This window comes from Malaclemys terrapin, chromosome 15 (assembly GCF_027887155.1).
Source record: "Malaclemys terrapin pileata isolate rMalTer1 chromosome 15, rMalTer1.hap1, whole genome shotgun sequence".
NCBI classification, from domain to species: domain Eukaryota; kingdom Metazoa; phylum Chordata; order Testudines; family Emydidae; genus Malaclemys; species Malaclemys terrapin.
The window spans coordinates 25,267,917-25,291,545 of NC_071519.1; the positions used below are offsets into that span (position 1 = coordinate 25,267,917).

The 23,629-nt window shown below is 40.9% G+C and overlaps 1 protein-coding gene across 2 annotated transcripts in view; it reads right to left on the bottom strand.

Annotated features, from left to right (window-relative positions):
- The window catches only part of NCAPD3 (non-SMC condensin II complex subunit D3), a 45,956-nt gene that overhangs the window by 21,250 nt on the left and 1,077 nt on the right, over positions 1-23,629 (bottom strand). For both annotated transcript variants that reach the window (XM_054049462.1, XM_054049461.1), the window contains exons 2-19: positions 19,083-19,237; positions 18,326-18,488; positions 17,358-17,542; positions 16,260-16,430; positions 15,814-15,875; positions 15,453-15,540; positions 14,099-14,232; positions 13,009-13,081; positions 11,656-11,781; positions 11,209-11,461; positions 10,655-10,717; positions 10,372-10,455; positions 4,616-4,689; positions 3,592-3,726; positions 2,607-2,827; positions 720-911; positions 268-365; positions 28-143 (exon numbers count right to left, since the gene is read on the bottom strand). In XM_054049462.1, the coding sequence (XP_053905437.1) occupies positions 28-143; positions 268-365; positions 720-911; positions 2,607-2,827; positions 3,592-3,726; positions 4,616-4,689; positions 10,372-10,455; positions 10,655-10,717; positions 11,209-11,461; positions 11,656-11,781; positions 13,009-13,081; positions 14,099-14,232; positions 15,453-15,540; positions 15,814-15,875; positions 16,260-16,430; positions 17,358-17,542; positions 18,326-18,488; positions 19,083-19,237 (2,393 nt within the window). The remainder of the gene's footprint in view (positions 1-27; positions 144-267; positions 366-719; positions 912-2,606; positions 2,828-3,591; positions 3,727-4,615; positions 4,690-10,371; positions 10,456-10,654; positions 10,718-11,208; positions 11,462-11,655; positions 11,782-13,008; positions 13,082-14,098; positions 14,233-15,452; positions 15,541-15,813; positions 15,876-16,259; positions 16,431-17,357; positions 17,543-18,325; positions 18,489-19,082; positions 19,238-23,629) is intronic.

Consider the following 23,629-nt stretch of genomic DNA (forward strand, 5'->3'; position numbering starts at 1 on the left):
TTAAAACAGTCTATTTCGAAGCCCCACCTGTGCTTCCTCAGGGGCATCTGTGTACGCATGGCAGAGCTTCTGCAGAGCTTCAACAGCTGGGCTAATCACCTCCAGGGGACATTTAAACTCCTTCAGCCAGCACTTGATATCATCTGAAAAGAAGGTCAAACACCTAGCTGAGGCGAGTGCTCATGCTAACTGACTATTAACAGAAAGACAAAAATACAGTGGAGCTAGGAGGCAAAGCTGAACGCTGACCCACGCCAAGGCACTCACCAATCAGCCTGCCCTGAGTGTTTCTGGGGAGATGCTTCGCAACATGGCCAATTACACACAGGATGTGACCTGCGGTATCAGTGCTGGTATTCTGCTGCCTGAAAGGCCGTAAAGGGGACAAATAGAAACATTAATCTAAGAAGAAAAACTGACTAGAGTCAGAAAATCCTTTCATTTGGATTATGCATGCTGAAGACAGAACTGTCAGGTTGAATGAAAACATGATAAAGCTCGAAGGCAACTTTAAGGTACTGGATTATCGGGTTCTACCTCAAGACTGCAGGCCACTGCTTCTCTCCTAGATGGAAGCACCGTTAGCTTAAATTAAGCACTTTGATCTAAGCAGTCACCAAACAGCACTCTACCTGTGGAGAGGCAGGAAGAGGAGATCGTTCTCTTGGCCCACCCTGTATGTCTCTTTATTGCCGAATGATTAAGATAGAGGCACACACCTGCTGACACTGTCCCAGGATTCAATTATCTTGGAGTAATCCAGCTTGGGTGAGGAACCTGCTACCTTTGCGAGCAGCATCCAGGCTGATACAGCATGCTCTGTTTCCACATGTGACATTACATTATTTATGAAAGTGGAGGAGAATTTCTCCTTCTGGGACCATACGTAAAAAGCTTTGTTTAAATAACGGCTGCAAGGAAAACAGAAAAGAGAAAAGAGATAAGCACACAACAGACAAAACAGCTAGTCTTGGGAACTGTATTAGGGACCAGCAATTTTAGCCAGTCCACCCTTCACACAGCCGGCAACACAATGAAGCTGGTGACATTGCCGGCTGGTGGCTATTTATGCAAAAAAACTTTTACTTCTCATTGTTCAGAGCAAATCAGGATTTCCATTCTACATTTAACCTCAAATATTTACACCCATATTCCAATTCATAATTCAAGTGCGCACAAAGCTTCTGCCACATAGACATGGATGTAACACTATACATTTCAGGTCACTGCTAAATTGGGCCCAGTGTCTGGTATGCTTATAGCCAAGAAAACTTAACTAGAAGAATCCAGCAAGGGAAGATTTTTTGTGGGCGGTTTCTAGCCAACATCCCCAAGCCAAGAAGAAGATACATTTGTTATTAAGGGACAGGACTGGGATTTATTGGTCTGGGTTTACCCCCATCTCTGAGGAAGCTCACTCTGTGTCATTAGGCAATTCACTTTACCTCTCTGGGCCAAAGTTTCCTCTTTTGTTAAACAAGGACCACGATACTTGCCTTCCTTCTGCTGGGGGAATTCTGAAACTCAATGTTTATCAAGTGCTTTGAAATTCTCAGTTGGAAAGTGTTATGGATGTGCAAAGTATGATATACAAGGGCCAAAATTAGACTGGTAAAATAATTTTGCAAGCCAGAAAGACAGCACGACCGACAGATCAGTTTTCTATTTAAGATCTATTGCATGCTGTTGACTAATAAACATAAGGCTGCTTTTAATCAGTGTTCTGTCCCTGTCATTTTGTGTGTCACCTCATCTCTTTTGCTACTTCCCACAGCGTTCTGCAAAAGGCAGTAAGATACTATTAGTCATAAGACAAGTAACATATTGTCACCAGAATGAAGAGGAAAAAAAAAACCCATGTACTCTGATCTCTATAAATATATAGATGGTTAATTTTCTCATCACCACACCCTCAATTAACTTTAACAGTCCAAGTTCCTAGCAATACACCAAAGACACACACCACATGTGTTATTCTCCCATTCAAAGACTGGAGTTCAGGGAAAAGGCATCAACGACAATAAAGTTAAAACATCCAATACACGGGAGAATTGTGCTGTGCTCACCAATTGCCAACATAGAAATAATTGGTTGTTGATTTTCAGGCCTGCTATATCCTGCCCATTAAACCAGTAGAGCAACACAAGAAGCTTAGAATATAACAATACCCACATTAGCATTGACAGTATCACTTAATAGTAACATGTACTTGTATTACATCTTTCACCTGGGGATCTCAAAGGGCTTTATCAAAAATTAATTAAGCCTCACAACATCCCTGTGCAGTAGTTATTAAATACATTTTAACTGTAAGTAAACACAGGTGCACAAAGGTTCGAGTCATACAGAAAGTGAGTGACAGAGATGGGAACAGAACCCTGAACTTGTGTCCCAGTCCTCTACTCTAACCGATAAACAAGCTACTATTGTTCTACAGTGCAATCAATCTCCTGACACAGGGTTAGCTGGACACATTTCATGTGTTTTTATATGAGTACAAGCATCATAACAGCAATACATGACTAGAGAAACACGGAGTTGGAAGGGGCCGACATACGAGTCAAACTTCTCTTTATTCACTGGAATTGGCAGTACAACTGACCTACCTCAACTCCTGGTTTTCTGCAGTGATGAGGGCAAGGAGATCCCAGGCCAGTGTCTGGTTTCGGTCTTCATGCGTGAACTTACTATAGTGTTTAATGTGCTGCAACAAAAGTTGATCAAGGCAATCCAAGGCCTTTTCCTGCACAGAGTTCTCATTGTCCATCACAACAGGGACCACACCTGTTAACCAGGCCTTCTGTATCATAACATTATTGTGTTGAGTCTAAAGAGAAGAAAATTCCATATTAGAAATACTTTGAAGCCAGTAATTCAGATTCTATGCAGTCAGATGCTATGGTGAGATTAATGAGAGCCGAGACATGCTGACAGACTCAAGAAATTTTAGTTTCCAAGGTACTGATGGAACAATATTGAAGTCTTAGAATGTATGGGACCAGTAGCCTTAAATCTCTTCATCACCATGGAATTGCTGAATATTATATTCATGATCAAGGTATCAGTTACTCCTACTGACCTGAGGTTTGTAATATTTATTTACTTAAACTAAAACCAGTGTGACACAGTAAAGCACTACAACAGGCCACTTAAAATGAGCAGTAGTGAGCTGTGCCTAAAAAAACTTGTGCTCTTATCCTACTTTCCTAACCTTTTGTAAATAAATATCAAAGCAGGAAAAATCTTTCAATGATACAATCTGCATACTGCAATCTCAGTACGATTCAGATTTTTTTTTTTTTTTTTAACCTGACAAGGTGAACAACAAACGTACCAATTTGCTATAGGAGAGCTGTATCAGAGCCAAAAAGAGATGTTTTTAACAATAGGAAATGTCTAATGTTATTCACAACTATGCGTAAGAGTAAGATATGTCTTTCATGTCATAGGCAACGAAGTTAAATCAATCTAAAGAAATTCAGTGGAGAAATAAGTGGCTAGTAATTTATGAGGTCTTTTCCCTCTTTTTTCCCCTTTAAATAAAATTATACTCTGCCAGTCTTGATAAATATTGTGCATCTTTCCCCTCACCATAAGGAGCTCTGTAATCGACTGTAGTGCCTGCTTCCGTACAGAGACGGCAGGGTCCCGGCAGCGATCTTGAAGAGTGGACAAGTCTTCTGGGGTACATGGGATCACCTTGTGCTTCAAAATACTCATGAAGACCTAAAAATCAATCACCATGACAACACTGATAGGAATACAATGGGTGCACATTTGGCTGCCAATGAAAAATCCAATCCACTTCCTATTGATTTCAATGGGAGAAGAACTGGTCCCCATGACAGTAAATCCCAAGACTTAGAGGTACACTGGGGGACACAAAAACTGAAAGTGAACAGGCTTTGTAACAGCATTTAGGTAAAGTTAGCTTCACCTTTCCCCCTGTACAGTCACAATCAGTTTCCCTTTGCATTTGTGTGGGTCATCACACAGTAACAAGGGAAAGGAAAACATTCTAAAGACCCAAAACAATACATTTGTAAAAGCATAAATCAACTATCAAGAGAACTGTGGGACCAGGATTATATGCTTAACTATTTTCATTTTTTTTTTTAAACTGACTAGATTTCAAGAGGACAGTCTCTTTCAAGACCAACTGCCTGTTATTCTAAGATTTTTTTTTTTTTTTTTAAACTAAAGTAGCACACTCCAAAATCGAAGCTGGACAAAATCCAGTTCCTTTGTAAATGAGTTCATGAATTCTTGACTAACTACCCAACTAACATGCCTCAATTTATATAAGGAAGTTGCTTAAATTAAAAGCCTACTGACATTTGAAAAGAAGGCCTATTTCTAAATGATGGAACAAGTGATCTTCAACGAGAGTACTGGTAGAATTCATCATCATTGTGCTTGAATTATTCACTCATCAATTATCAGGAACAAGTGGAGAAGGCATTTTGAAAGACCTGCCTGTATGCTGCGGGAGCAGAAAAATGAGGCCATGATCCATCAATGAGCTCCATGTGGGCAGATCACTGCATGAATTCATTGCAGGATGTTAGCCTACATGTTTATATTAATAGCACACAGTACTCAGTAGAGAATATACCTGGAGTGCAGACTTCCTGACATTTGTCTTCTCATCCCCTGCTCTCAGTCTCAGCATACCCATGATCTCCTTCCCTGTCCAGGGAAAGCATGGAAAGAGAGTCATGAGATCCAACACAGGTAGAGACTGCAGCACCACCAGGAGATACTGATAGGGCAAGCAGCACACTCTGACAAGGTAGAGCACAGCTCCGCACTCTGTTGAGCATCAGTTGTTGACAGGGAAAGAAAAACTACACACGATCTGGCGGGTAAACCAAAGAAAAACTGATTTTCAAATACTTTATTTGTAATTTTAAATATATTTGTATTGTTTTCATATTTTAGGTAAAATCCTGAAAGGAAAGTTATGTACAGAAGAATGGCTATACTGGGTCAGACCAATGGTCCATCTAGCCCAATATTCTGCGTCTGACAGTGGTCAGTGCCAGTGAACAGAACAGGGCAATTTCAAGAGATCCATCCCCTGCCACGTCCAGTCCCAGCTTCTGGCAGTTGGAAGTTTAGGGGCACCCGGCGCAGGGGGTTGCATCCCTGACCATCTTGGCTAATAGCCATTGATGGACCTATGCTCCATGAACTTATCTAATTCTTTTTTGACCAAGTTATACTTATCCATGTTTACTCCAAGGTCTCTTTCGTGTGTTTTAACGGCTAATTTAGAAACAATCATTTTGTGTATATAGTTGGGATTATTTTTTCCAATGTCCATTACTTTGCACTTACCAAACACTGAATTTCATCTGCCATTTTGTTACCCAGTCACCCAATTTTGTGAGATCCCTTTGTAACTCTTTGCAGCCAGCTTTGAACTTAACTATCGCATCATTTGCAAACTTTGCCATCTCATTCCTTACCACTGTTTCCAGATTATTTATGAACACTTTGAACAGCACTGGTTCCAGGACAGATCCCTGGGGCACCCCGCTATTTACTGCTCTCCATTGTGAAAACTGACCATATATTCTTACCGTTGTTTCCGATCTTTCAACTAGTTACTGATCCATGAGAGGACCTTCCCTCATATCCCTTGACTGCTTACTTTACTTAAAAGCCTTCAGTGAGGGACATTGTCAAAGGCTTTCTGAAAATCCAAGTATACTATATCGACTGGATCACTCTTGCCCACGTGCTTGTTGACTCCCTTAAAGAAGTCAAATAGATTGGTGAGGCATGAATTCCCAGAGGTAATTCTGTTCTTCATTATAGTTTCAATCAATTTTCCTGGTACTGAAGTTAGGCTTACTAATTGCCAGGATCACCTCTGGAACCTTTTTAAAAACTAGGTGTTACATTAGCTATCCTACAATCAACCAGTACAAAGGCTGACTTAAGCAACAGGTTACACACTACAATTGGTAGTTCTGCAATTTCATATTTGAGTTCCTTCAGAATGTTTGTGGGATACCATCTGGTCCTGGTGACTTGCTACTGTTTAATTTATCAATTTGTTCCAAAACCTCCTTTACTGACACCTCAGTCTGGGACCGTTCCTCAAATTTGTCACCAAAAAGGAATGGCTCAGATGTGGGGATCACCTCTACATCCTCTCTAATATACTGGGACCAACATGGCTACACCAACAATTTTTAAAGGATACCTTTTTGTTTCTAATCACCTCTTTCACTCTGGTATTTAGCCATGTTGGCATTTTTTTAGTTCTATTATTCTTTTTCTTATTTGGGGTGTACATTTAGTTTGAGCCTCTATTATGATATTTTTAAATAGTCTCCTTGCAGTTTTCAGGCATTTTACCCTTGTGACTGTTCCTTTTAATTTCCATTTAACTAGCTCTCTCATGTTTGTGTGGTTTCCCTTTTTGAAGCTAAATGCTACTGTGGTGGGTTTCTTTGGTATTTTCCCCCCTTCGAGTATTCTAAATTACTATTACCGAGCGGTTCAGCTATATTCATCTCTTGGACCAGATCCTGCATTCCACTTAGGACTAAATCAAGAATTGCCTTTCCCTTGTGGGTTCCAGGACAAGTTGCTCCATGAAGCAGTCATTTAATATGTCTAGAAGTCTCTGCAACCTTCCCTGAGGCAACGCATAGTTGAAATCCCCCATTATTATTGCCTTTTCTGCTTCTGTAGCATTTCTAAACGTTTTGGAAAAATAAAATAAAAATAAAGAGAATATGTAATTTGTGACCAATTGTTTTTCTTTATAAAGGGCCCTCAGATCATTTTTAACCTTAAAAGCCTTATCAAATTAAAACCGTGCAAAACTCTCAAGAAAGTCTGTATGATGGTAACTATGCTGTTTGTGGGACAGAGATTTGGGTAGCGGGACATGAGAAAACTGCTCGGAAATAATCTAAGATGGGTTACAAGCCTTACACACTAGAATCTCAGTATGCTTTACAAACATTAGTGAATTAAACCTCACAACCCCTTGTGATGAAGGAAGTATTAATAAATCTATTTTGCAGACGGGAAATTTATGGCATAGAAGGGTCGAGTGACTTGCATGAAGTCACAGAGTCAGTGGCAGAGCAAAAATAGAACTCAAGAGTCCTGGTGGAAGCAGAAGAACAGTTCCGCTCCCTATACATGCAAATTAGGCCTAAAGCTTTATTTTCCTTGCCCATACTGAAACAAACTTTTACACGTGATTAGAGGAAATTATATAGTCTACCAGCGAGTTTATTAATTGGTAGATGTAACTAGGCTCCTATATTGTCAGTTATCACCCTTGACACACAGAATTATCAGCATTAAAACTGGTTGTTCTGGCGAATTAGTTTCAATCCTGCTGTTATCTTTCAGAGCTCCTATAGTGGAATTTCCTACATGTTCATCTTCTTCTATGTATACTTTGCAAAGTCTCCGTGTAAAAGGATTCCCCAATTAAACAGTGTTTCTATAATACATATCCAGCTTGGAGCACTGTGCTTCTGTGTTCTGGTCAGTAAAAGCCTGATCCAAAGCCCTCTGAAGTCAATGGGAATCATTCCACTGTCTTTAATGGACTTTGGATTGGGACCTAAATGCCTTTTTTAATGGGCAGCTAGTCTCTCCACTTGACTCCAGCTGCTAGATGGCTTGGTAATATCAGATTCTTTTACTGGAACAGAGATATACTGCCTCAATTAGTAGCAACAAGTTTTCTGGGGAGGTCAGTCCATGACAAACTAAACTATTGCAGGGGGAACCAACTAGCTAAGATAATCATGCTCTTGCCAACTGGCACTGTCTGAGCATTTCAGCATAATGGACGGGAACAGTATCAAGGTGACCTTCAGCAGGCAGAGAAGGACTAGAAAGGGAACGAACATGATGTAGTACACATCATGCACTGCATGCTGTGTAACATACATTAGCCCTATTGTACTCCTGGGGGAATTCTGCATCAAAATATTCTGCACCAAATATGCACACAATATTTGAAAATTCTGTAAAATTCTTCATATTTTATTGGTCGAATGGTTTCAATTCTTTCGGTAATTTAGTTAAACTACAATACAATGGATGAAGAATTGGAGTGGGGAGCATTGGAGGAAATCCCCAAACTCCCTTTCAGAATAGTAATGTAGCAAGGTTTGACCCTTTATTTCTAGTTTAATGGAATATCAGTGTTGGAAGGAACCTCAGGAGATCATCTAGTCCAAACCCCTGCGCTCAAAGAAGGACTAATCCCCAGACAGATCAGATTTGTGCCCCAGATCCCTAAATGGCCCCCTCAAGGATTGAACTCACAACCCTGGGTTTAGCAGGCCAATGCTCAAACCACTGAGCTATCCCTCTTAGTCAACAAATATATACAGTCATATGCTCAGGGTTACATCATAGGCAACTGAAGAACAAATGAGGGCTGAGGAATCAAACTCACAGTTTGTATGGGCTACTGACCATCTCCAGAAAGGTCAGTAGCAAACAGTTCATGGAGTACATTTTGATAAGAAGTTTTTCAGTCCAAAAATTTAGACCAGTTTTAATCACTAAAGCACCTTAAGCATTTATAAGGCCATACTATCCTTCACACCATTCTGGCCATGTAAAGGAGCCTTAAAACTTTTACACCTGTTTTATACTCCTGGGGGAGTCCTCTAAGAACAATGGGAACAAATCCCTAAAAAGGCAGGCTGCTACACTCTGCTCTGCCTGAGAGGACAGAGCCTGCCCGACACCTCGCTCCTCAGAAACACCCCAAAGTTCTGCCCCTCCCTGCCAAGTGTGCTGCAATAGCGAGCGAGAGGGACAGTCTCTCTCTCTCTCTCTTGCATGACTGCCCAGCCCTTCCCCTCCCCCACGGCGGTGATTTATGTCTCAACTGGCTGCTCCAGGCACCCAAACCACCCTGCCTGCGTGACCACTCTTGCGGCTTCCTTTGCTTCCCCTTCAGAAATCATTTTTCTGCAGGGAAGCAAAGAAATTTGCTGGGGACATGAATTCTGCACACAGGCAGTGATGCAGAATTCCCCCAGGAGTAGCCCCATTGGGCCAACACCCGGTATTCTTTTGTCTCTTCTATATATGGGTTTGGTCACATTTTGAATACATTGTTTAACATTTCTTTTCTTTCTAAAATATTTGAACTGTGTAGTCCTCATGTAAGTAAGAAATTAGCACAGGCCTGAGTCAAGTATAATGCAGCCAGACGACTCTGCTAATGTACCTCAACTCTGGCTCACATGTCCCCGGTGTTCCAGCTATCCAATCAAGCACAGCCAGCCCACTGCACTAAGTTATTGTTATTAATTTGTTTTATTAAGTGCCACACTCCTTACTCCATGGAGCCTACAACCTAAATAGAGAACACATCATACACTGAGTGGCCTAAAGGCATTTCTATCGGAGAGAGTAATACTTATAAGAATATCATATGTTTTACTGAGTGGATTCTTATTGGTTTTAAGGAAGGATTTTAATAGAGAAGATGGGGGCCTGTTACACTGAGATAGGGAGGGAGTTCCTGTGTAGGGAGCAGCATGGGACAAGTAACAAAGACATACATGAGGGACACAAGGGGAATAGTGAAGTGGGATTATTAGCTGTACAAAGGGAATGGTGGTGGGAGGAGTAATAAATATGAGAGCAAAGATGTAGGTACAGCTGTGCAGTTCCCAAAAGCTCTGGACAAGATGCCTGAACATGAGGTGGAAAAAGAAAAGGAGCCAGTGGAGGGATTACAAGAGGTTAATAATGTGATACATGCTGAGCTGCCAAGCTGCGCACTAATTTCTGTTATGTGGACAAGTTAGGACTAGTGGCTAGCCATGTTGCATCAGTCCATTTACCCTCATAACCTGCTTTCAGCATTAGCCAATACCTGATGCTGCAGAGAAGTGAATTCCACTTCCACATAATGCACCTCGTCAGAAGTGCAATATTTTATGTGGGGAAAACATATTTGTTCCTTGTGCACTGAAGCAAGAGATTTTATTAATATTATCATAAGCGATGGAGCTACAAGTGTTATAATCCACCTAATTTACTCCTTCCAAAAGAGATGGTAATTAATCTGTTTTTTGACAAGTGCTTCTGCCACATCAGTAGAAATGAACATCAATATGTCAAGATTAGATATACTTTCCAGAGTGGTCCATCCAGACTTAAATGGAAATAGAATTTCTTTAAAACTGAAAATTCCACTTCTCCCCTCATTACATATAAGTGGAACCTAAAATCTCCATGGAAAGATCTGTCTACTTGTATAGAAAACTAGATGCTGAATACACATAAGAGGATCTGATTGCCATTAGACATTGCCAAAACCTAATATCAGCTGAAAAGACAAGTGTGATTTTAACGTACCATCAAACATAGTGGTATCACCATCCCTGGTCAATTCAATGGTCTTGAAAGTCGGAAGAGTCTTCAGTGGATGGTCGGAGTGAGCTAAGAGAAGAAAAGAAAAAAAAAAATCAGTAAATCAAAGGATTGAGCATACAAAAAGGACACGTTCTCTGCACAGTGTGGCGCATCACTAAATGGAGAATGTTATGTACCCCCCCAAGATTTCATATATCAAAATTATTTCTCTGTAGAGAACATAAGGCATGTGGAGGAAAAAGAAACATTTATAAGAAGACTTTACCTTCTGTGTGGGTTACAAAACTCTCAGGGCAGTTGTTTGTGTCTAAAAGTGTATGACCAGAAGCTGCAGAAAGAAGAAAAAGATTCAAACAAGATAATTCCATTCAGGATTCTTCTTCTTTCCAAAAATAATCAGCAGGTAATCTAAGAATAGGATAAAAGCCATCTGGCTTTTATCACACCATGGGAAGTTTAGAATACTAAACAGGAGAGATTTAAACTTCCCAGACACTAAAGGTTTCTGAAGATATAACTGTGTGTCAGGAATGAGGAATTTATTTATTTTTTAAATGAGTCATTTAGTAGTTTGTAAATGTCTTTCAAAGTCATCACACAGAGGAGTCTATTTAGAACAATCATATTGTCAATAAAGCCTTTCTAAATATAAGTTGTAATGAGTAACAAGACATCTACCTTTTCACTTTGTCATAACAGCTGAGGGACCTCGGCCCAGATTTCTAATTCCTTGACAATTAGATCTTTGATCTCCCAATAATTATTTCCCCAAAAATTCAAGAGACATTTAGCAATACTGAATTCAGCTGCCATACTTACTGCCTTGTAATAGCTCCTGTATACTCTCCAACGTAGTAGCAGTTTTCATTTCCAGACAGTAAGCAAAACTGGATAGTGCTTTGCTGCGGACCATAGGTGCCTTGTCTGAGCAGCGGCCAAACACCATATCCTGCACCAGAAACTTGTGCTTTAGAAGCTTCTGATGATCCACAGACAAGGAGCTGTCCGGTTTCCTCTCCGGCAGGTCCAACAGAGCTAAGGCTACATCAAGGGCAAACACTCTGTAGGGAATCTATGGAAGCGAAGAACACAAGATTCTCTATTATGGAAGTGTTAAAGCACCGAGACATCTATCACAGCTGTAATCTAGTTGCTACGAGCCATCAGCAATAAGAAAAATACTATTTAGTACTTATATAGTGTTTTACATGCTCAAAATACAGCTTTGTCCAAAGGTCTGGTGTATTAAATAGGATATACACTTACCTTGGTATTATGTGAGTATCTATAAAGCCAAGCTATAAAGTCAGCATACTCTGCACAAGGGAGCTTATTCAGCAATTGCATCAGGGCTTGCGCGGCATAGGTACGATAGTCAGCTTTATCTGGGACCTGAAATACAAGGACAAGGGAATTTGCCAAGACCAATATTCGGATGGTCTGTTATGATAGCTAAAACGCATTTCAGTCCTCAGAATAAATATCAGTTTATTCAAGAGGGTAATATGGCCTAGCAGTTCGAGCACAGGACTGTCAATCAGGAATTCCAGCATTCTAAGCTTGTCTTTGCCAATGGATCAACATATGGCCTCAGGCAACTCTCAAACCGTCAAAAGCAAAGATTCCCCCTTTATAAAACGGGGATAATACTAGCTTTCCGAGGCGACTGAAGACTGGAAAAACTTGATCTTGATTTAAAGGGTGATCCATGGACAGCTGGCTGGTCACAGGGCTCTTGTAAATCTTAGCCAGGATGCGTAAGGAATGGTGTCCCTAGCCTCTGTTTGTCAGAGGATGGAGATAGATAGCAGGAGAGAGATCACTTGATCATTGCCTGTTAGGTCCACTCCCTCTGGGGCACCTGGCACTGGCCACTGTTGGTAGACAGGATACTGGGCTAGATGGACCTGTGGTCTGACCCAGTACGGCCGTTCTTATGTTCTTGTTATGTTGTTTCTAGCTACTAAAGTCACACTGACAGTAACTACATATATGTTAAATGTTTCTTTATTTTTACTTGGCCACATAAGTAATTGCTTTGTCACAGGATTTTAATTTTTTTTGTTAAAGATGTCAATAGAAGGACAAGCAATTGTGAACAGTGGAGAAGTGTCCATGAAACTCTCTCTGCTAAGATTCGTGCCATACTTTGACAGTTTGAAAACACTTACACGGATCTAAAGATCAGGGGGTAGCCGTGTTAGTCTGTATCTACAAAAACAACAAAGAGTCTGGTGGCACCTTAAAGACTAACAGATTTATTTGGGCATAAGCTTTCGTGAGTAAAAACCTCACTTCTTCGGATGCATAGAGTGAAAGCTTTCACTCTATGCATCCGAAGAAGTGAGGTTTTTACTCACGAAAGCTTATGCCCAAATAAATCTGTTAGTCTTTAAGGTGCCACCAGACTCTGTTGTTTTTTTACGGATCTAAAGAGTCACTCTGTCACAAGAATCTCAGACATACTAAAATACCCAACAGAAGAGCCATGGTGATAAAGTTTTTTAAACAGTGAAAGTTAAGGAAATGGATTCTCCACGTTCGTTCACAGGCATCACAGTCTATCCAAGAATAGTGCCACTGTCTTTAGATTCGAGATATAAAAAGGATCTAACATACCTTGGCACAGATATGCTGGAGTAAGATTCGGAGCACAGGAAAGGCGACTTCCTTTAGTTCGTCTACTATAGAGCTGCACAAAACAGAAACAAGCAACTTATAACAGGTTGCTATTGTAATAGGGAGCAAAAAATTAGCACAAGGCCATCTCCTACATTCAGACAGGCAGCTGTACACAGAGCTTCCTTATTCCTACTCTGACTGTTAAATATTGTTCACTGGTCTCTGTATAAACTGTGCTTTTAAAATATTCTTGTTTCAAAGTGCAGGAAGAGGAAGTCAGAAATAGCAGCTGCTCCGAAAAGCAACACATTAGAAGTAGTGTACTAAAAACAAACTCCATGTAACAGTTAGCTAACCCTCACCCTCTTGTGACTGCTGCATAGGATAACATCGTAAAGCTCCATACCTGGGTCAGTTCTGGTACTAAGTCCACCAGTACCCAAGTGTTCCAAGTCCTCACCAGTTAGTTGCAATTAAACAATCATTTAGATAGAGCCAAAAACGCTAGCAGCACTTTGCAAAACAGAATTAGATATGTCCTGTCTGTCCCAAACACCTGCCTTCTATAGTAGACAAGATAAGGGACAGCAGTACAGGTAGGGGATGCACAGAAAGATGGAGAGCCTATACAAGAAAGATTCCTGTAAGGAACAGGTTTTAAGAATAGGGTTTGAGGAAAGAACGGGCCCTTGGCAGATGAAAAGTAGGATATTGTTCCAAGTATAAGGGACAGCACAAATGAAAGCAAAAAGCTAACAAACAGAAAGATGACTGGAGAATTAAAGGATAAATTCCTAACTAAATGTCTCCTTCACCACACTCGATAATGAACTAAAATCCCCCCAATTTGCTGCAAGTCTAAAACAGGAGATCTTTGCCCTCCCATCCCACTTTTCAACATTCAGTGTCGTCCGCCCCCTGCCCCCGAAGACAAGTCCTACGTTAGCTCTTATGACAGAAATTGAAATTAATCCTCACCTATACACAACAGCTTCAGAATAAGCCTTAGTTATTCTAATCCCTCTATTAACTAGCAATGAAGAGTAAGATAATGCCAGAGGGAAAACCCAACAACTTTGTACTTCACCTGATGAATTTTATTCCCTGATTCCTAGCACCAATAACCTGTGGTGTGACAGAAAGGGCTGTATGCCTGGATCCTTCTTCCCCTTCCACCATGAGGATGACATTAAGGAGACGATGGAAGATACGGTGAAGAGTCTGAAAGAAAAAGACACCCAGAATCAGCTGATCTTCAGCAACAGGTACAGGAACTAGAACACCACTCTGCCTTGGTTAATAAAATAATCCAAGCAGGTTCATACTAAACAATTTTCCCTAACAAAATCCGAACAGAATACTTTAAAAGGGAAGCTACATACACAGAGAGCATCTTTTTTATACTGGGGTTATACTTACCCTAACTGATGTCATACAAGCCTGAAAAGACCTAAAACATTACTTTCCAGCAGAGCAATCAAGTTAAAAAGGTGCATAATTTCAAGTGGAACACAATATAGGAGTAACTGGCTGAAATTTAACAGCCTTTGGTGTATAGGCAGTCAGGCTGCTGGCCTTAAACTCTATGAATCAGTTAAAACAGAAATCCACAGAATTTGGGGAAATTCATTATTTTCTCACAGAAAACACCTTAAATTAAATGCCTTTGCTTCCTTATGCACTGATGGTGCAGAAAGTACATTTTTGGCATTCCATTGCTTGCCATAATTTAGCTGTCACACTGTCCCTATTATTCATATCATTTGACTGAGGGGCCTGAAAAGCGAAGAGATATAAAGGAGGATTCAAACTCTGAAAAATGAGCACTAGTGGCCTCTTGACATTGTATTACAATCCAGAAAAACATGGATACTTGGTAAGTTCACATGCTCTATGGAAACAGGTACAATATACAAATAATTAAGCATTTATGCGGGGTGCTTGATTTAATAAAATAATAAAAAAGGCCAAGCTGTAGACTTCTGCTATGATTAGAATTTTCTGCCAATTTGCATTAATCCTGTTTACCACAGAGTGTAATATTCCCACAATCCCCACTGTCTACTATCACCAAACAATGCCACAGAGACTACTAACAGATAGAATTAGAGCACCACCTAGCAGGAAGCAAAAGAATTGTCAGTTCAAGTCAGTAACTGTTCAGATTCTCTGCGCTAAGATAATAAAAAGATGCAACTTTACAAAGCTATCCTGATTTTGAAACACAATTACCAAAATGTTTTCATTAAACTATGCTGTATAGATAGACAACAAATCATCAGAGAAGTCAAAGGACATAGGAATGAGGAAAAAGAGGTACCTAAGCCTATCTCCAACTGAGAAACATACATATATAATGAAAGTGACCTGCTAAAGGGGAAAATAATTGTTTCTTTTCGATGTATAAATAAAGACCTGAAAGATTCTATCAAGACTTTTACCTTATTTTCTACACCATGAAGCGGGGAGCACAGCAACCGCAGCCCATGATAGGCCAACTCTGGGACGTATTTCGCTTGGTTAATATTCCTAAACAAAAGAACACATTGAGATGGCTTCATCTACTGTTGGGTATTTATTTACTTTAATAAAGTGACCAAACATACTCTGTATTAACTGGAAAGACATGTTTAAAATTCACTGAATATCATTTCTATGTAAATTAGGAAGAACACACATTCCAATATTATCTAGAGAAAAATCACTGTTTTCATTTTAACATCCACAGAGTAATAATACTTAATATATTCACCGTTTTATCTCTTCCAAATAATGTATAAACTTTAAGAAGTAATAGCTCACATTGTTCCTGAAAACTCGAATTCATGCACTGCAGGCTCAAAACTTGTCAACTCAACAAAGGTCTGCAAGAAAGCAAAGGGGTGAAGTTATGTGAGGGGCAGTGATGAGGATCTGTCTGTGTGCCTGAGTCCTTAGTAGTCTTAGTGTACGTCTATACTTACCTCCGGGTTCAGCGATAAGCAATCGATCTTCTGGGATCGATTTATCGCGTCTTGTCTAGACGCGATAAAATCGATCCCAGAAGTGCTCGCCGTCAACACCGGTACTCCTGCTCCGCGAGGAGTACGCGGAGTCGACGGGGGAGCCTGCCTGCCGCGTATGGACTCGCGGTAAGTACCTTGTAGTTCGAACTAAGATACTTCGATTTCAGCTACGTTATTCACGTAGCTGAAGTTGCGTATCTTAGTTCGAACTGGGGGGGTTAGTGTGGACCAGCCCTTAGTTACCTGCATGCAGTTCTGCACACAATGCGGTTTCTCTTTCAGAGAGAACTTGGGCAGAAGTCTTAAGAAGTTTTTCAGGAGGAAGAAGATGGCTTCCCGAATTTGAAGCAGGTCATGTGCTGAAAAATAAATCTCCTCTTCTTGATCCTCATCCTCTTCAAAAATCTCATCCATCTAGATTGGTAGAAGACAGAACCAGGATTTATCATAGCTACAATCGCTTTTTTACTTAGAAAGCAGAAACTCTTATTTGTACTATGCAGAAACTCTGAGGCTAGAATTTACTTAATTAATAGTAAAGCAGGATTGGAATTTGTATCCGACGTACCAAATATTTTATTTCAAAATATTTAAAGGCATGTAGTATTAGTTGGGAAAAGAGAGAAGGGGACTCACAGAAAAACCTCACACAGCTTGTTCCCATCTGAGAGTTTACAAACAAAAACCCCTGCAGAACTAGGGTTGGGCGTCTGAATTCTGATATTGATGTACACAAAGCCAAATTCCTAGCTCAGCCTACTCTTTTCCACCCTCTCTCATCATGACCCTGCCCTCATGTTCCCTCAGATTTCTGATGTCCAGTTCAGGACTCAACTAAATGTTAACAAATATAACAAAGAAGGTTTTAGAAAAGCTAGAACTTTTCAAGAGGTGCACTTCATAAGAGGCTGCAAGTATTTAGCCCTTAGCCTCCCATCATTAGATTGGTACAGAGATCTGAATACTCTTAGTCCTCTAGTTCTCTTAAATGTACAAGACAGCTACAGGCTGCACTCATGATTAACATCAACTTGTCTATATGCTGCTGAACGTGTTAACAATATACTGAAGAACAGTACGCCTTCTTATATCGCAACTCACTCATCATCAAAGAAACTGCCAGCTAACTTGGCATGCCTGGCTTTTCAGAAGTTTGTAACAATGTTCAAAGTAAAAAGAACACAGCTTGATTTCAGAATGCAAGGTTGAGAGAGCAAAGTGCTGGAAGATAAGAGAAGTCTCATTTTGACTCGGAAACTAAATAAGTTTCCTACTGATTTATGAATTAATAGAGAGCATAAAGGTACTGTATCTGAAGATACTGTATGAACATCATCTTACATCAAAGTTCTCCTTCCTGGTTGGCCTTCCTTTCTTTCTATTTCTTCTTGCTTCAGCCTGAGAGCTTTTAGCTTGATCCTTTTTCCTTTTCCTAGTCAATTCACATCCCTGAGGCCAGCTCTTTCTCAGGGTCTGAAGACATTTGTCAAACATCACTTGATGGAACACCTGATTAGCTACGCTGCCTGCCCAGAAACAAAACAGATCAGGATTTAAGCCATTTTCAGAACAAAACTACAAATACATGAAAAGCATAAAATTATTCAGCCATCTGCTCCACTTGTTAGCACAATCAGATGGCTAGAACACGAGCGTCATCCTGGTGACTTGAGGTTCAGAAAATGAAAATCAGTATTTAAATTAACAAAATTAAATTGCAGGAAGGAGTAAAATCAGCAAAAACATTCTCAGTTGGTGCTTACAGAACAGGACAACGAGCCAATCTGGAATTTGCTGTATTATTTAACACAAAACTTTTAACTAGAATGCACATCAGCCTTAAAACACAAAAGGATGCAGCCATAGATTCAGTCTGCTAGAAAACTCTGATGACCTTTGATTTTAATAAAAGAATTTTGCTTTCATGATCAGCCTGAAAGCACTAGTGAGCTAAATCCTCTCTATCTACAAAGCAGGTACAGCACAAGCACTGGCAGTACAATCTTCCCTCGGAGAAGTTCAATCTCCATGTCACATTCAGGCCTCTCTGCTAAAACTGCCAATAAGGGGGACAGACTGATGAAGATGTCTGGCAATTAGGACCTGGACTGAGATCATCAAATTGTTTCACATAGGACACCAAACCACTAAGACTATAGCAACTTTCCAGCACTGCACATCCACACAACTATAGAGGAGAATGGCTCAACAGCCATTTCCTATCCCACTTCATGTTCTTATGAACAAAGCACTGTCCAGACAGCTTGAGCCAAATTAGCCACACTAGCAAGGAAGGTCTATCTACTTACCTGGGATTTCAAGCAGTAAGAAGTACAGCCCAGCAGCATGGAGAGCATATATCCGCTGCTGTACATTAGCCTTTTTATTCTGGGCCACTTGGACAAAGTGATACAACACAGCCACAAGAGCATTGGGGGAGAGATTGTTCTCAGCAAAGAGGGTCCAGATACTCTGAGACAAAGCAGAAAACTGACAGTAAGAACTATGGTAAATCTCACATCAATTCCCCCCTCTGAGGGCACTTGCTATCATGGCCACTCAGATCAAAAAGGACACAAAGGGCTGTGATGCTGGTTTGAAGGAGAAACAGGTCATTCACAAGCTAGATTTTTTTTTTTTTTAATTCACTGAACCACATCACTTGGGATAACCAAACTTGTTTAAATTAGAGATTTTCTTTCATGATTTTAAGTAAATGGATGGAGAAGAGATGGTTAGAATAACACTTACGTTCACAAGACGCCTAGTCACGACTTAACTGTAGAACTCTCTTGTGAACCACACCAGGGCAATACATTTCCCTGTCAGCTACCATTAGGATTTTGAAAAGTTGTCCTTCTGTCCACTCCCCACATATGTAGGTTTTTAATTTTAAGATCCCTTCTCTGAAACAGCCTGCATCTCAGATATGTATTCTTTGAATACAACTGTATAAAATATCAGTTACTCATTCGGAGGTCAAAATATTTAATTACATGGATAGTAGGAAGATTCAGTGGGTACATCTTTGCCACCAAGTAGAAACATGGATAATTTCCAACTTACTTCAGTGGTCCCATGGTCCTCGGCAACAAACGAGTAGAGATTCTTGTAAAGTTCGCTGAAGGCATCAAGTCCATCCTCTGTGATCCCTTCTTCTATTCTGGAATCCAGAGGCTCTGTCTCAGTGAAATCTAGTTCCCAGACTGTGTCAACCCAGGCTGGGGAAAAAAAGATGCAAAACACACACACTTATTCAAAAAATAAAAAATATAATACATTTATGTAGAACCTTTCATTCCAAAGCACTTTATAAGTTTTATCTAAAAATATAAACAGGGATCACTTCACTTACAACTTAAGTGTGGCCACTTCTGAGAAGGAATGTGGCAGGTTTTTTATGAATATAAAACAGTTTAGGACAGGAGTACTAATACCTGCACTTTGGGCTGGTACTAACAAAACCTTTAGAACAACAATCCTTTAAAGAAAAATCTCTCACTTTGACTTATTTAAATGCACCTATTTAAACTTCAAGCAAAAATACAACTTATAAAAAAACATTAAAAAAAAAGAGTCAAGTCAATATTCACAAGGTGACTCCCTCCAGCTAATCAAGAATAAAGTCTTTCCCACGCACAATCCCTTCAGGAAAACCTCAGAAATTGTACAGTCCTTGCACTGTGCAATGAAGTTCAACAATTCAATGTTTTGTTAGTGAACTGGCAAAGGACACTTTCAGAGCAAAGGACCCTTTCCCAAAAACATCCTGCCACAGGCCTCTCCTTGAGGGTCTGTTAACTCAGGAGTCTCAGATGATCGCAGATGTGTCAGTCTCTTTCAATATGTGATTCTGTATCTTAAACCATTTGGAGCGCTATAGGTCTAAAACTTAGAAGCTATTTTTTCTTGTCTCTATGCAGATTATAAAAATGTAAAATGCTGTGGTATTCTCTCCATTACTGAGGTGAAAGGAAATACAATTCACCATCAAAGATCATAAACTATCGGGAGCTCAGAAAGTGGTGGAATTTGTCCCAGGCCGGTGCTTGTGAAGGTTCTTTCTGCTATGAGATTCCATTCCCCTTTTTTCTTTTTAGCGCATCACAGTAATTACAAGAGGACATAAGGATGTACAAGTTATTCCTTTATAATAGCTTATTAAGGGTACCCATATCTCTGGCACCTGGACAAACATGAAACCAAACAATTTATAATTACCACAATAGGAAGAAACAATAATCTTCTGTTAACAATTCATCAGGAAAGAAATCAGATAGTGGGGGGGGGGGGGGGGGGGAAGAAGGACAAGGACAATGCCTTAGATCACAGAAATGTAGGGCTGGAAGGGACCCTGAGAAGTCATCAAGTCCATTCCCCAGCACAGAGGAAGGACCAAGTATACACAGACCATCCGTGACAGGTGCTTGTCCAAATTGTCCTTTAAAACCTCCAATGATGGGGGTTCCACAACCTCCTTTGAAAGTCTATTCCAGAGACTAACTACCCTTATAGTCAGTTTAGAATTAGAAAGTTTTTCCTAATATCTAATCTAAATCGTCCTTGCTGCAGATTAAACCCATTATTTCTTGTCCTATCTTCAGCGGACATGGAGAAAAACTGATCACAATCCTTTTCATAACAGGTCTTAACATACTTGAAGACTGTTATCAAGTTCTCCTTGGTCTTCTTTTCTCAAGCCTAAACATGCCCAATATTTTAACCTTTCCTCATATACCGTGTTTCCTAAACTTTTTATCATTTTTGTTGCTCTCCTCTGGACTGTTCATCTTTCTTTTGCTCCTAATGTATTTAAAGAACCTATTTTTATTGCCTTTTATCTCCCTTGCTAGATGTAACTCATTTTATGCTTTCTGATTTTGTCCCTATGTGCTTGTGCTATTCTTTTGTCTCTCTATTGTGCAGGTCATTAAAGAGTTCTTGAGAGAGCCATATTGGCCTCTTATTATTCCTCCTATCTTCGCTTCGCATCGAGATAGTTTGTAGTTGTGCTTCTCAGTTACTGGGTAATTTCACGGAGGTATCATCTTCACACTCAAATTGTTCTCCATGTTCCTGACATTCTTGGGAGTGTGGCTTTTCCAACTACAAGTGACAGTCCAATTAGACTTTTAAAGACAGTAAAATAAAGATGATATAATTCAGAATGGCGGGATGAAAATCTGATCTCCCCTCCACCTTCACAATAGTTTGCAAAGACTAATTTATTTTTTTCCTCTTTAAAAAATAACAATGCCAGAGCACTCTCAATTAGGTGCAATATTATGCATTTCCTGCACTAAATTATTGTGCAGCGTCGCTGATCACTGTTAAACAGCTGCCATACTACAGGCTGTAGCTGGCTGTGTTTCAATGCTGGGAAAAGTAATACCTGTGTATATGTCAAAATACAAACTTAGATGTAGCTATTTATATGATTTTTGATGGATAAAAATGCTGCTTATCCCCAAGTACCATTTAACAATTTTATTTACTTATTGTACTAGCAAGAAATCAAGATAAAAACCTCAGATGTTGTTGATTATTTATTTAAAACTGAATGAAAAAAAATGAGATTATTGCACATTTCAAGAAATAAACTTGAGAATTACATTTCATATTAGTTTCTTATTGACAAAGAGCATTTACAGTAATAGCGTGTGGAAGTTATATACAACTCAGATTATATATACACGTATACATATATACTGTATATATAAACACATCTGATTTGCTGTTGCTGAACATTTCAGCAAGAATGTCAGTTCAAAATTTGGTTCAATTGTTGTGTGTCTTATTTATTTATTAAAACACAAAGCCCAAAATCAACAGAATTATTTTTATACCCTTCCCCCTTATGGAAATTTTTAGCAAGGGCAAATTAGAATCACATAGCCCAGGAGTGGGCAAAATATGGCCCGCCGGCGACATCCGGCCCGCCAGCCAATTTAATCCAGACCTCGAGCTCCTGCTGGGGAGCGGGATCTGGGGCTTGCCCAGCTCCCGCATTCCAGCCAGGAAGTGGGCTCGAGGGCCGCTCTGCATGCACATGCCGCAGCTCTGCGTGCCTCCCAGAAGCAGTGACATGTCCCCCCCCTACAGCTCCTATGTGTTGCCCCCACCCCAAGCACCACCCCTGCAGCTCCCATGGGCTGGGAACTGCAGCCCATAGGAGCTGCAGGGGCTGCGTCTGCGGACCGGGCAGCGTGCAGAACCGCCTGGCCACGCCTCCATGTAGAAGCCTGAGGGGGGCCATGCCGCTGCTTCAGGTATGTGCTGCCCAGAGCCCCCTCCCGCCCTCCAAACCCCTCATCCCCAGTCCCACCCCAGAGCCTGCAACCCCACCCCATCCATCTGCCCCAGCCTGGAGCCCCCTCCTGCACCATGAACTCCTCATTTCTGGCCCCCCCAGAGCCCACACCCCTAGCCAGAACCCTGATCCCCCTCCTGCCCTCCAAACCCCTCGGTCCCAGCTTGGAGCACCCTCCTACACCCCAAATCCCTCATTCCCAGCCCCACTCCAGAGCCCTCACCCCCCCTGCACCCCAACCCCGTGCCCCAACCCAGAGACCCGTCCCACACGCTGAATTCCTCATTTCTGGCCCCACCTCAGAGCTCGCACTCCCAGCCAGAAACCTCACCCCCTCCTCCACCCCAACCCCAATTTTGTGAGCATTCATGGCTCACCATACAATTTCCATACCCAGATATGGCCCTTGGGCCAAAAAGTTTGCCCACCCCTGACACAGCCTATTGGACAGATAGTAGACCGCAGAAAAAGTTGCCTATTAACAATTATGTCAATAAGAAACTATTCTCAAGTAGCATCTTATGAACCCTAACAAAGTTTTCCAAACAAAAATGTCTATAAATAGAAGCAGCTGCTAAAAGAAATAAACATCCCCCTATTGTTTTTGAAAACTACACATTCTGCAAGCTTCTGAAATACAAAACAATGAAACTAGAAACAAAAAAGTTAAATCAGACAGCTCAATTGATTAATTGAGCAACTTTTTATTATCCTTAGAGATGCAGCACAGTTTTAATATCCATGGCGTTATTAATAACTAGCAAACTACAGCAGAACCGTAGCAAACTGGACAACACCGGGCCGCGAATACACTGTTTTCCGACAATGGAGAAAATGCTCAGTGTAACTGACAAAGGGAGAGATCCCCGATTCGGGTAACAGGCAGTGACAGATAATCCAGGTGGGGCTGGCTCTGGTTTTTAACCGTGAGCTCTCCATGAAGCAGGCCAATATCATCTATTCCACAGAGGGGCACAGAGAGGAGCAGCGATCTTCAGGGGCAGCTCGGGGAGTAGAAGTCCTGGCTCCCAAACCAACCCGTTCCATGATCCCACAGACACGCCCCACCCCCAAACAACACACAACTTCCCAGGCCAGCCCCTGAGTCCACTCCAGGGTCCCCTTTGGAGGTGGGGCTCTTGTTGGGTAGGGGGTAGGTCGCACACCCTAAGCCCCAGGCATTGCGGACAGGAGGGGAAGGGGAGACCCCTCCCCCCGTCATAAGAGAGGAAGCAGTCGCCACCTCAGCCCCCTAGAACCTCTTCATGCTTCAGCCCCCTGGAGCTACAGAACCATCCCCCCC